The sequence below is a fragment of the Acomys russatus genome, chromosome 13 (genome assembly GCF_903995435.1).
Source record: "Acomys russatus chromosome 13, mAcoRus1.1, whole genome shotgun sequence".
In the NCBI taxonomy this organism is placed as follows: Eukaryota; Metazoa; Chordata; class Mammalia; order Rodentia; family Muridae; genus Acomys; species Acomys russatus.
In genome coordinates this window covers 47,608,944-47,623,357 of record NC_067149.1, presented here as the reverse complement: position 1 = coordinate 47,623,357, position 14,414 = coordinate 47,608,944, and the positions used below count along the sequence as shown (strand labels likewise).

At 38.6% G+C, this 14,414-nt stretch overlaps 1 protein-coding gene across 1 annotated transcript in view; it reads right to left on the bottom strand.

The window, feature by feature from the left end:
• Positions 1–14,414, bottom strand: part of Kdm5a (lysine demethylase 5A) — a 78,323-nt gene that overhangs the window by 37,073 nt on the left and 26,836 nt on the right. Inside the window, 4 exon segments of the mRNA XM_051155258.1 lie at positions 2,066–2,260; positions 5,180–5,299; positions 9,697–9,859; positions 13,023–13,204. Of these exon segments, the coding sequence (XP_051011215.1) occupies positions 2,066–2,260; positions 5,180–5,299; positions 9,697–9,859; positions 13,023–13,204 (660 nt within the window).

Here is a 14,414-nt window from a genome sequence, read left to right as displayed (position 1 = left end):
ACTTGTTCCACTACTTGGCTTGTGCCCAAAGGACTTGACACTTTTTTCCATAGATAGATGCTAAGCCATGTTCACTGCTGCTCTATTCACAATAGCTAGGAAATGGCAACAACCTAAATATCCTTTAACTGATAAATGGATAATAAAAATGTTGTTCATATACACAATGGAATACTACTTAACTGTAAGAAACATGATATTAAATTTGCAGGTAAATGAAAATAAGTAGAAAACATATTGAGTGAGGTAACCCAGACCCAGAAAGACAAACACTGCAAGTTCTTTATTTGCAGTTCCTAGCTCCAAGTCTTGAGATATAAGTACATAACCTGGAGTAACCACAGAAACTGGGAAAATAAAAGAGGATCACAGAGGGTGGTGACTGTGTGGGAACAACCCTAGAGAATAGCAGTACACAAGTGCTATTAAGAGGGAAATAGGAAACGTGAGGAGAAAGCAGACACAATACTGAGTGAGAAGGAACAAAGGATAAAGAAGACTAGAAACTCAGGATATTTGTAAATGCCATAGAGATTCAAACTGTGTATCTAAACTTGCACAGAATATAGATAATATGTACACACACACACACACACACGCAAATTTAAGTGAAGTTATATGATACTTGGGGTGATAATGCTCCCCCTAAGTACCACAGAATATCTAATAAAAAAACCCAGTACTAGACATGGAAAAGAAAGCTCCTTTTGAGTTGCTAGCCAAGTGAGTCTAAGTGACGCCCGAAAGAATATAGGCTAATGTTGTTGCCCTTGTTTGCCTCCTACAAGTTGAGGGTATGTCCCTATTGCTGAAGACATCGTACACTTTGGAGACAGGACGAAGAAAAATCAAGTTCGCTCTAATCCAGAAGCCTGCAGCCTGGCTTTTATGGCACCAGAGGAACTATGCAGGCTGCCAAAGGAAAAAAAAAAGTCAATAGTCCTATCCAGTGTGACACTTGCAAAGCACAATAATGACCAACATGGCAAGATATCAGCAGAGGTTCAATAGTGGCACTTATATCCTGGCAGTAACCAGCAGCTGCAGAATTGGACTTAGGCTTGCTCAACAGGGAGGAGTTCAAGCCTGGTGCTATAGAGACCTACTCAACTACCTAGAAAAGAATCTGTTGCTTTCCTAAATCGGGACAATTTCTAGCTGCATTCTAAATATTTACCTTTATATCCACAGACTAAAAGTTTCTTTTGGGCAGAGACCATTACAAAAACTCAATAAACTAGCCCAAATGGAGACAGTAGCTGACGGGGTTATGTAGAACTAACGGACACATCTAACAACATAAACCCTAAACATAAGGCTCAGGAAAAATGACAGAAGAGGGGCAAGGAAAGACAGATGGTCAGAGTGTCTGATGGGAGATGTGTCTTCTGTCTATGACAGGGAAGCTGCGCTCATGAAACCTCAACAACACAGTAGCCTCAACAAGACCTAGACAATGACACCACCAGCTGACATGCCAGTATGCACGGGGAAAGCTCAAGAGGGCCCACCCCCAGAAGAGCTATAGGTTAAGTCATGACTGCCCAGAGGGAGAATCAGGCTTCCCAGTGATGAGTCCTCTAGTTGGTTATCTAATACTAAGTAGTCAGTCCCCCAAAACATAAACATACAAGCAAGACTAAGTGGACTCTGAAGGTTGTGTTTATATATTAACTCATATACATTAATTTAAGAAATTAAATAGTAATTTAAGGAAAAAGAGGCCATAAATTTAAGTCGAGGTGAGGAGAAATAGGGGAAGAGTTAGAGGAGGAGTGGGGAATGATGAAATACACTTCATATATAATTTATTTTATTTTTTATTTTTTGGTTTTTCAAGACAGGGTTTTGTGTGTAGCGTTGGCTGTCCTGGACTCACTTTGTAGACCAGGCTGGCCTTGGAATTCAGAGATTCACCCGCCTCTGCCTCCAGAGTACAGGGATTAAAGGCCTGTATCACCACATCATATATATATAAAAATTGTAAGAACAAAAAACAAAACAAAATAAAATAGCTATTAAAACAAGAGGGAAGGCAGGAAAGAAATGTACTCAGCATACTCACCATCTGAACAACTGATTGCCTTAATCGTGTTTCTTCTTCAGTCATGAGGGTCAACTCTTTGCAAACCATGGCAGCCAACCCTACATCTAAGCATTCTGGATCTGCTGCCATCTTGAAAATGAGTTCCTCGTGTGAAAAGACACAATGGCGCCTTAGCCGACGATAGTGATTTACACACTGACGTCCAATGGGCAACTGAAAACAACAGATTTCTTTATTAAATTACTTACCATATGTTCTACCAAATAGACCTTTATTTACCTTCTCACTTTTATTATAAAGAACATAAAATAATGCTTTGTAACTCAGCCAAATTCTTTCCCCAGATAATGTCCATAAACTGAGATGCTAAGTTTCTGCCCTAAGCTGTAGATTTTCTAACTCACTGTGTATATCAAGAAACTGAAGAGAGCCGGGACTAGTACCACATGTCTTTAATCTCAGCACTTGGGAGACAGAGGCAAGAGGATCTCTGAATTCAAAGCCAGCCTCATCTACATAGTGAGACCCCTTGTCTCAAACAAACAAACAACAAAACAAAAGCAAAACACCACCCAACCAAACCTAACAAAAAAGAAACTGAAGAGCAGGACAGGGCGACATAAAGTTATGATTCCATCATTTGGGAAGTGATGAAGATCAGAAGTTCAAGGCCATCCTTTGTTCAAGGGCACATAGACTAGGACACACAAAACTCCATTAAAAAAAATAAACAAATAAAAAAGTGAGGTGTCTTGTTATATGAGGTACCAAATTCTAAAACCAGTCTAACATAGGGCTACTCTTAGGTGAAAAAGAAAAAAAAATATTGCAAAAAATTTAAAGTTCAGGTCATAAAGTATTAAGTGGAAGTATTCAAAACGTAAGAGTCCATAGAACAAAAAGTAAAGCATTATCAGAAGGGACAAAAATGAAAAGAAGCAACTTACATAGCCTGACTTGTCATTTTTTAAAAAATAAGAAGCAAAGCAAAAGATGAGTTATATTCCAGCTTCTACAGCTAGCCTTGCAGAAAGATTTCAAAACTGTGAAATTCCTAGATAATATACTTTGTTTTCTCTAGCAGTAAAACAAATGATATTTTCTTTAAAAAAGATTTATTTACTATTATGTATACAGCGTTCTGCTTTCATGTACACCTGCAGGCCAGAAGAGGGCATCAGATCACATTATAGATGGTTGTGAACCACCATGTGGTTGCTGAGGATTGAGCTCAGGTCCTCTGGAAGAGCAGTCAGTGCTCTTAACAGCTGAGCCATCTCTCCAGCCCAATAAATGACATTTTAAACAAATCAACAGATATACTCTGTCGTTGGGAGGTATAGTTCACTGGTACAGCATGCCTTAGCAAGCACAAGGTCCTGGGTTAGCCACCCAAACCGAAATACAAAGTTTCCTTAAGATGGAATCTGAAAGTTTCTACAGCCAGTTCATAAACGAAGTTATAAAAACTACATACATTTTCTCCTTTCATCTTTCCTATGCTCAGTTAAAAAAAAAAAAAAAAAAAAAAAAAAAAATATATATATATATATATATATATATATATGTATGTATGTATGTATATATGTGGTTAAACCTCTTACTTAAATTCAAACCTGTAACAGAATGGAAAAATAAGAAAATGGACCTGCTGGGCATGGTGGCACACGCCTTTAATCCCAGGACTAGAGAGGCAGAGGCAGGTGAATCACTGTGAGTTCAAGGCTAGCCTGGTCTACAAAGAGAGTCCCAGACAGTCAGAACTACACAGAGAAACCCCGTCTTGAAAAACCGAAATCAATAAATAGTCTTCAACTCTTACCTGAATCATCCTGTATCCTACCCTATACCTATTCAGTATCATTAAATCATAATTGTTAGTTATTTTTCAAAAGAGCTCAGGCCCAAAGCAAACCCTTAGCTGAGTTTTAATTGCACTACATTATTGCACAGCCAAATAAGGAAGAAGTTTAGAATACTGGACTGAAACAAGACACAGCTCATAGGCCATGTCCAGAGTTCTTAGCCTAGAAGTTCATGGGCAGGTTAAGCAACAGAGCAAGGTTCCACGCCAAAACACAAAACATTACCCATTTTATTACTGTATTTTCTCTGTATGACTAATCATGAAATTTAACAATTTAGTTACACACAGAAAATGTAAGATCAGGCTGGACAAGGTGGCGTGTGTCTGTAATCCCAGCACTCTGGGAGGTAGAGGCAGGCAGTTCTTTGTGAGTTCGAGGCCAGCCTGGTCTATAAAGTTAGTCTAGGACAGCCAAGGCTACATAGAGAAACTCTGTCTCAAAAAACCAAACACCAAAAACAAACAAAAAAAGAAAATGTTAGGATCAATGTTACTAAAGTGTTCCCCTACCAAACTGTTAAAAGGCCAAAGAACCCAGCATCACTGAGGGAGAAAAACAGCGTGTAGTAAGTAACCGTATTTTCCAGTATATATGACGACCCTCCAACTTTAACTTTTCCAGCTATAATATAGAGTTTACAGCCTGAGTCTGCTGCACAGGGTGTGCATTGGAAGAGGGGGTCGTCTTATACACAGGAAAATAACTTTGGCAGTCTTTTGCCAATCAACATGATATAGCCATAACTCATTATGTTTTTATTTAGCAAGTGTTGCATTATCATTTATACTTTCTTAAAAGATGTATTTATTTTTATTTTATGTGTATTGAGGTGTTTTGCCTGCATGTGTGTCTGAATGTGGGATGTCAGATCCCCGGGAACTGGAGTTACAGATAGTTATGATCTGCCATGCGGGATCTGGGTATTGAACCCAAGTCCTATAGAAGAGCAGACACAGCTCTCAACTGCTGAGAATCTCTTCAGTACCACCACTTATACATTTAAGATTCAAAAGTGCTCAGAGAAAATGAAGACTAGAGGAAACATATATATTCCCTCATAAAGTGACAAACAAGTAACCTCACATTTAATTGCAAACATACCAGGGAAAATAGTAAGTAAGCAACACAATGAAAATTCTAATTACAATAGCCACTCCAATATGCCCTAAAATATTCATGGGCTCTATCAAAATCCAGCTAAGTAAATACTGCATTTTATAGGGGTGTTAGTAGACGTACAACAGCCACGTGCTATAGAACAGACCCAGTCAGCAGTACAGAAGTTCACAGCTTCAGCAAAGTTGTATCCCTGGTTAAATCCAGAATGATAGGCACGAGGAAACGTCACAACGAACTCCCCAGCACACTGATTAGTCCTGAACACCTAAATGCAAATTAGGAAGAGAGAATATAGAACATTACCTTATGTACATCATAGAAAATAGGATTAAAAAAAAACAACAGAACTCTGCTGTCTTAAAATACTGATTAATGTTATAATATACAACAAGAATTAGCAGCCAAAAGAAACTCTTAAACAGAAAATGGTACTCACTTCCTAAGTTAAAATTCTTACACTTAATGGTGAATGTCTATTATTCTTGCACTTGGGAAAAGGAACCAGGAGGATCAAGAGCTCAAGATTATTCATTGCTATAAGCTTGGGCTAAATGAGACCCTGTCTTTAAAAAGTTTTTTTATTTAAAACTAAAAAACTTGGTTTTTGTTCCTGTGTTGTAAATTAAAGTAAAAGAATAAATTTCCTACAATTGTGGATAATTTTTAGAAACTAAATTGATCAGTGGATGTAATGGGATATCTCCCAGTCAGTTTCCCAAATGTTACTGTGTTTTATGATAATATTATGAGTATGTTTAAAATTAATTTTAATAATTTATTTTTATTTTATATGCATTTTATGTCTGTGGGTGTCAGATTTTGGAGTTACACACAGTTGTGAGCTGCCATGTGGGTCCTCTGGAAGAACAGTCAGTGCTCCCAACTGCTGAGCCATCTCTCCAGCCCTAAAATTAATTTTAATAGGGTTTTTCTGTGTAGCATGCACCACCATGCCCGATTTTATTTTCTTTTTTTGAGACAGGTTTCTCTATGTAACACCCCTGGCTATCTTAGAATTTTATCTGTAGACCAGGTTGGCCCCTACTCAAGAGACCGGTCTACTTCTGCCTCCAAGTGCTGGGATTAAAGGCGTGCACCACCATGCTGGTTTAATAACAGTTTAAGACCTTCAAAAATATATTTACCAGCCGTGCGTGGTAATCCCAGCACTTGGTAGGCAGGGGCAAGTAGATGGATCTCTGTGAGTTTGAGCCAGCCTGGTCTACAGAGTGAGTCCAGAACAGCCAAGGCTACACAGAAAAACCCTGTCTCAAATATATACACACACACACACAGTGTATCCAACAGATACACATCAGTTTTTGATTCAGAGAAAATTAGCAAGTAAATATGAAAGGTATGGCCAGGCAGTGGTGGTGCACGCCTGCAATCTCAGCACTTGGGAGGCAAAGGCAGACGGATCGCTGTGAGTTCGAGGCCAGCTTGGTCTACAAAGTGAGTCCAGGACAGCCAAGGCTACAGAGAAACCCTTTCTCGAAAAGCCAAAATAAATAAATGAGCAAATAGTAATAAAAGGAGTCCTTATTTTAAAAAATATATATATGAAAGGTATTTCAAGACAGTGGCAACAACTGTTTCAAGTAGCCTTAAATACTCTTGAGTTCTAGTATAAATCCACCTAGTGAAGACAAAGGTAATTTAAATTATTTTATCTACCTTTGTACTACCATTATATGAAGTGAGCATGGTAGCAGATACTTGTAAATCTAGAACTTGGCAGGCAGAAACAGGATTATAAATTCAGTGCCAAACCTGGACAAAACAAATAATCCCTAAGGAAATGTAGCTTAGTGGCACAAAGCCTTGAGTTCCAGCCTCAGTAGCTCAAAGAAACAAAGAAAAAGGAAAAAGAGGAAAATAAGTTGTACCAAATGCCATATTGTCTGTAGCAAACTTCTATAGCAAATTCAAGTCCAGCTGCTACATGAGACAAAGCAACAAAACCCAGTCTCAAAAAACCCCACCAAAATCTAAGCTAAAAGGAGAGTCCAAAGAACATTTTTATGTTGTTATCTTCTATATAAAAAACTGAAGTGTAGTGCTGGATGTGGTGGCACACGCCTTTAATCCCAGCACTCAGAAGGCAGAGGCAAGTGGATTGCTGTGAGTTCGAGGCCAGCCTGGTCTACAAAGTGAGTCCAGGACAGGCAAGACTACACAGAGAAACCCTGTATCAAAAAACCGAAACAAAAAAACTGAAGTGTGATGCCAGCACTCAGGAAGCAGGAGCAGGAATATATCTACAAGTCTGAGACCATCCTGCTCATATAATGAGTTCCAGGACAGTTAGAAGCTACATTGTTAAGACCCTATCTCTAGCCGGGTGGTGGTGATGCAAGCCTTTAATCCTAGCACTTGGGAGGCAAAGGCAGGTGGGTTTCTGTGAGTTCAAGGCAGCTTGGTGTACAAATCAAATCCAGAACAGCCAAGGTTATTATAGAGAAACCCTGTTTTGAAAAAAACATTATCTAATAAAAATGAATAAAAAGGTTTAAAAATAGAAATTAAAATGAAACATAAAAACTCAAATTTGCTGGACATGAACTCCCTGACTGGCATGCACTACCATGTCCAGCTTAAATTTTTTAATTAGAAGTGCATCAACTGAAGAATTTCCTAGATGAGTCTGGTCTGTGGAAGAAGACTGTTTTGATTAATGTAGCCAGTCAGTGTACTACTACTTCAGCTCCCTCCATGTAGTGGTAGCATTCCCTGGGAAGATGGTCCTAGGCTATATAAAAAAGGAAGCTAAGCATCAGCCTGCCTTAGCCAGCAACAGACATCTTCCGTGGTTTCTGCAGTATCTTTTTGATTTGAGTTCTTTGCCCTAAGGTGATGCTGTGTTGAACAGTCATGCAGGCCTGTCTTCAACTTCCTGCTTTTTATTTCCCTCGATGATAGACTAAGTATGATTGGGAATTTTAAGCTGAAATAAATCCTTTCCTTAACTTGTTTTGGTCAGTGTTTTATGACACAACAGAATGAAACTACAACAGCTATCATTTTAAAGGAGTTGTAGTTAAGTAGAGAGAATACAGAACGTAAGATCTGAGAGTCACTGAGGTCACTCAGTGGGCACAGGCACTTACTACCCTGCCTGATGACCTGAACTCAATCTCCAGGATCCACGTGGTGTCATTAGAGAACTGATCCCTACAAGTGTTCTCAAAACTACCACACATGCACCATGGAACAACAGGGCTGGAGAGATGGCTCGGCCATTAAAGGATAGGCTCACAACCAAAAACACAAAACAAGAAAACACAATAAAAAACAACAAGAACAACAACGTTTTAAAAGGGACCAGAGAGATGGCTTAGCAGTTAAGAGCGCTTACTGCTCTTCTAAAAGACCCAGGTCAGTTTCCACAACCCACATGGCAGTTGGCAATAAGCTGTAACATCTATTACATGGGATCTAGTGTCTTCTTTTGGACTCTGAAAGCACCAGGAACACACATAGCACACACATAAAAACGCAAGTGAAACACTCATACACATACTGGGTAAGCAGTAGCTCACACACACCTTTAATCCCAGCAGAGGCAGGTGGATCTCTGAATTTGAGGCTAGCCTGGTCTAAAGGGTGAGTTCTAGGACAGCCAGAGCCACACAGAAAAACCCTGTCTCAAAAAACCAATTAATTAATTCCAAAGGGCTGGAGAGATGTCTCATCCATTAAGAGCACTTATCGCTCCTGCAGAGGACCCAGGTTTGATTCCCAGCACCCATACTGTGGTTCACAACCATCCTTACCTCCAGTTCCAAGGGACCTAAAGCCCCTTCTGACTTCCTCAGGCACTATATACGTACATGATGCACATGCATACTTGCAGGAAAAACATTCATACACATAAAATAAATCTTTAATTTAAAAAAAAAAAAAAACCCAAATATTTAGAAAACACACAACACACATTTAAGTAATGTGTGAAAAAAAAAATGCTTTCTTTCCTTTTCCTCTCCTCTCCTCTCTCTCTGTTTTCTTTCTTTTTTGTGTTTAAGACAGGATTTCACTGTGTAGCAACCCTGGCTGTCCTCAAACTCATAGAGATAGTTGCCTCTGCTTCCTGAGAGATGGAATTAAGGGCATGCACTACTACCGCCTGGCAAAACTGAATGTCTTAATAAAAACAAAAATGTATTTCAAATTGTGAAAATGACCATACAAGTTTTTAAAAACCATTCTTAAATTCAAGAAGAGCTGGGCATGGTGGTGTGCACTTTTAATGCCAGCACTCAGGAAGCAAAAGCAAGTGGATTTCTCTAGTACCGCCTGGTCCACACTTGCTGTGGAGACCACAGAAGAGTCACCAAGTAACTCTATCTAAAAAACAAAACAAAACAAACAACAAAAATTTAAAAAGAAAAAGAGAATGAACAATTTTTATTGAAAAACAGAAGGCTATTCAAAGAGACGACTGTAAGATATAAAACATGACTCAAAATACTTTAAAGCTTCCCTTTTTAATCAGATTAAAGTTCCAGTTAAAGTATAAATTCTAATTTGGCTATACTACAGGGCCTTTCACATATAGTTACAACTCCCCTGCCCAATATAAAACAAAAATCCTTGTGAGTATATCTAATCAAAAGCTAGAAAAATCTTTGAAAATGCTGAAGGAAGACACAAAAGACTCACAGGCACACCATGCTCCATGAGCACATTTGGGTTCATGATGGTTACTAACTGATGTAGGAGATCAGGCTGTGATTCAAATAGCTCAGGGGCCAGCTCCCTCATCACCTCCTCCAGTTGTTCTGCGGCATGAGACGGCACACCATACCATGTCTTTGGCTCGCCCCTAGCAAAAGAAATAACTGTTTAGCTAGGTAGAACATGGTACCGATGAAGCCAGGGTCTTTCATTCAAATCCACTAAATTGTAATTAACCATGTCCATAAGTGATATGCCCACAATCCTGGCAAATGTCTCATAAATCCATGCTGTTATTAATACAGTAAATAAGGCAAGAATATATGGACAGATAAGATGCACACTTGCTGCCACTGGGAAAATGACCCAAAGTACATAAATAAGGGATAAATAAAAATACCCTTCCAACAGAAAATGTAATACATGGAAGTCACTGTTCAAAAGGATATGGACATTCTGCCTTGATTCTCAGGAGTCTTCCAATTACCATCACAATGGGTAAAGCAAAGAGTCAATGATTTTCAGAATATGTATAAATAACTTCATTAACTTCAATTTTCCTATCCATGTAAATAAGCTAATACTACAAACTATTCAACCTTTAAACATGCTGGTCTACAAAAAAAAAAAAAACAAAAAACAAAAAACAAACAAACAAACAAAAACCAGGCAGCATTAGTCTAGTATATTATGGATTAGAGTTCATTTAGAATACTAAATACATACATAGGAAATAGTACTGGCTAGTTTTATGTAAACCCAAAAAAAAGCTAAGAGTCATTTTGGAAGAGGGAACTTAACTGGGAAAATGCCCCCACCAGACTGACCAGTGGTCAAGCCTGTGGTATGTTTTCTTGACTGATGATCAATGTAGGAGGGCCCAGCTTACCATGGGTACCTTACCACTAGGCTGGTGCTCCTAGGTGCTGTAAGAAAGCAGGCTGAGAAAGCCATGAAAAGGAAGCCAGTAAAAAGCGCTCTTCTATGAGCTCTGAGTCAGTTCCTGCCTCTAGGTTTCTGTCCTGACTTCCCTGGATGACTGACTATAAGCTGTAAAACAAAATAAATCCTTTCCTCTCTCAGTTGCTTTTGATCATGGTGTTTTATTTTATCAAAGTAATTTTTAAAAACCCAAGAAGAAATGAATTCAATTAATCAAACTATTTACAAAATAGTTGCATTTCCTAATTCTTATAATTCAGAAACCTCTAGATGAGAGCTACTCCTTGAGCCCTATAGGATTCACTGTAGTGATAAAAAATAACTGAGCTGGATCCTGGAGAGATAGCTCAGCAGTTAAGAGAGCTGCTGGTTCTGCAAGAATACACAGGCTCAATTCCCAGCACCTACATAGGGTAGCTCACAACTGCCTGTAACTTCAGTTCTGGGGATCTAATGCCCTCTTCTGGTCTCTTCAGGAACCTGTACTTATGTGGGGTAGACACAGAGAGAGTGAGGGCGAAAGAGTGAGAGAGCGAGAGCGGGAGAGAGAGGGAGAAAGAGAGAGAAAAGAGGAGAGACACACAGAGAGGCTCATATATATACACATAAATAGAATAAAATAAATCTTTAAAAGGTAGTATTTTTAAAAATATATTTTGTTTGTGCTAGTAAATCAAATAGCTCCTAATCACATATGACCATAAAGCACTTGAAATATGGCTACTCCAACTGAGGTAGTAAAATTTCAATTTCACCTACTTTTTTTTTTTTTTAAGATTTATTTATTTATTATGTCTATAATATTCTGCCTGCATGTGTGCCTGCCCACCAGAAGAGGGCACCAGATCTCATTATAGATGATTGTGAGGCACCATGTGGTTGCTGGGAATTGAACTCAGGATTGGAAGAACATCCAGTGCCCTTAACCTCTGAGCTGTATCTCCAACCTTCACTTACTTTTAACTAGTTATTAAAAATGAAGGAAAAACAAAGGCACCCATTTAAAATAGTATTCATATTACATAAGGAACTTGGTAAGTGAATGAAAAATCTTTGAGTCCAAATCAAAAAAAAAAAAAAAAAAAAAAATCAGCAAAGGGGGGGGGGGCAAACAAACAAAACAAAACAAAAAATGTAGCAAATGAATTTATTTAATGCACCTTAGGCATTTTTAGAGGAAATGTTATAAAAATGAAAAATTGCTTCAAGTTTCAAATGCCAAATCAAATCTCTTAGCTATCTTACATACCCCATTTTACCTTCAAGATACTTCAAAGCTTGAGGAATGGAATGGCTTGGTGGCTAAGACCACTTATTGTTCTTTCTGTGGACCAGGTTCAGTTCCTAGCACCTACCTGCAGCTCACAAACACACAAAACTCCTAGTCCAGGTAATCTGATACCCACTTTTGGCCTCTAAAGGCTCATACACACATGTGGCATACACACACACACTCAGACACACCCACACACCTACATATATACATAAGATATAAATTTAAAATGTATGTCAAAATTAGACTGAGGATATACCTCAGAACTTTAATGCTACTACGAACAAGGTCTTTTAATCCCTCACTTTGCAAAATAAAAGTCATCATTAAGTATTTTCACATATACTACACAATTTAAAACTTGGGGCTAGAAAGATGGCTCAGTGGTTAAGAGTACTGGCCACTCTATCTGAACTCTTATCTGATTTCAATTCCCCGAAGCTGCATGGCTCCTCAAAACTGTAACTCTAGTTCCAGAAAATCTGGTGCCTGCCTTCTTTTGGCCTCTGTGGCACAGAACACACGTGGCCCATAGACATACATACAAGTAAAACACCCATACACATAAAATAAAAAATAACAAATAACATTTCGAAACACAAACCAAAAGAACCTACTCTAGGATCTAGTTATTACACATATTTTGAAAGAGAAGTTGGTCCGAAACAGCTCCCCTCTCCATTTCAATACACTATTTTGCTTTTATGTAAAAAGTACTTTTAAAGTCAGTTCTCCCTAATATATCAGCTAATATTATTCCATCTTAAAAAATAAGTAACCAGGCCTAGCGTGGTGAACATGCCTATAATTCTAGCACTCTGGTAGTACTATAGTCAGGAGATCCAGCAGCTCAAGGTGAACTACACAGAAGTTTGAGGCTAGCTTATCTCAAAAAATTAAAAATTAAACAATGGTTTAAAAAAAAAAATCAGAGCCGAGGAGATAGCTCATTGGTAGACCAAGTACTTGGCACATATGACATCCTGGATTTAATTCCTAATATCACTCCCTGCTTTGCCACCAAAACACAAACAAATAAACAAACAAACAAAAAACCAAAACCCAAGTACATACGCTGTAACAAGTGTGGACATACCAATGCAAGTAGTTAATGGAATAACTCCAGTGATCTTCAATATGCCAGCAAAAAGAGGAAAAACACATTCCCACATAGAGCCATGGCACCTTCATACCAGAAATGTCCACATTAATGTGTGCAAGAACAGACTGCTCCAGAACAGGCATGTTATTCAAATTCCAACCAGAAAGTGCATATTCCTATAAAAGAAGAAAAAAAAAGTTAAAAAATCAGAGTTTACAAGTGCTAAATGAGAATCTTTCTAAAAAGGCAATAACTTTCCAGAATGATCATCACAGTATTTAGCAAGAGCACAGTGCTAGACATTGACAAGATACATAATTCTTAATTTACAGTACTATGTTAAGTTGGTATTATGCAGAAAATAATTATATCCTCTCCCTTCAGGAGATATACATCAGGAAAAACTGGATAAAATTTAAGACTAACAAAGCAGCTTATTTTATAGATGAACTTAAAAAATATGAAAATCCCGAGTTTCTAGAAACAGAATGTAAAAGGTATTGTCAGTGTTAATACAGGCACTTCTATGGGTGAAGAAAATGGGCATATGTTTCAGTACTTATCACTTTTTTGCAGAGCACTTCTCAAACTGGATACTAGAGGATCCACAATGTTTAAACATTTTCCTAAAGATTCCAACACATTATTTGTCTTTTTTACTTTGCACAAGTATGAAATTTCCAGAGGAACACTAACCGAATAGAGGAATAAAACCTGCAACAGAAAGTTGGTAACTGTGCTGGGCACTGGTCGCACACACCTTTAATCCCAGCATTTGGGAGGCAGAGGCAGGCAGGCAGGCAGATCTCTATGAGTTCGAGGACAGATTGGACTACAGTGCGAGTTCCAGGACAGCCAGAGCTGTTACACAGAGAAACCCTTTCCTTTGGGGGGGGGGGGGGGAAGCCCGTAAAATTACTTTTCTTGCTACTTCATAACTGTACTTTTCCTAGTGTTATTAATTATCATGTAAATATCTATATTTTCTAATAGCCTTAGGTGACCATTTGAACCCCCCCAAGGGGTTGTGACCCACACGTTGAGAATCACTGATCTAAAATTGAAAGTCACCCACACTTTTCAAATTCATTGGCATGTATGTATGCACGCACGCACGTAGGGTGTGCGTGCGTGTGCGTGTGTGTGTATCTTTGAAGCAGAGTTATGTAGTCCTAGGTCTTGCTGTATAGACCAGGCTTGCTCTGAACTCATAAAACCCTCTAGCCTGAATGCTGGGATTAAGGCATGCACCACCACACTCTACACCACCGTACCTCTTGAGAGAAGCTTACTTACTGAACCTGCCTATGCTGTCTGGCCAACAAGTCCAGGGACGGCGCGGTCTCCACCAGTGTGGAATTATAGGCATATACTGAGCATACTTGA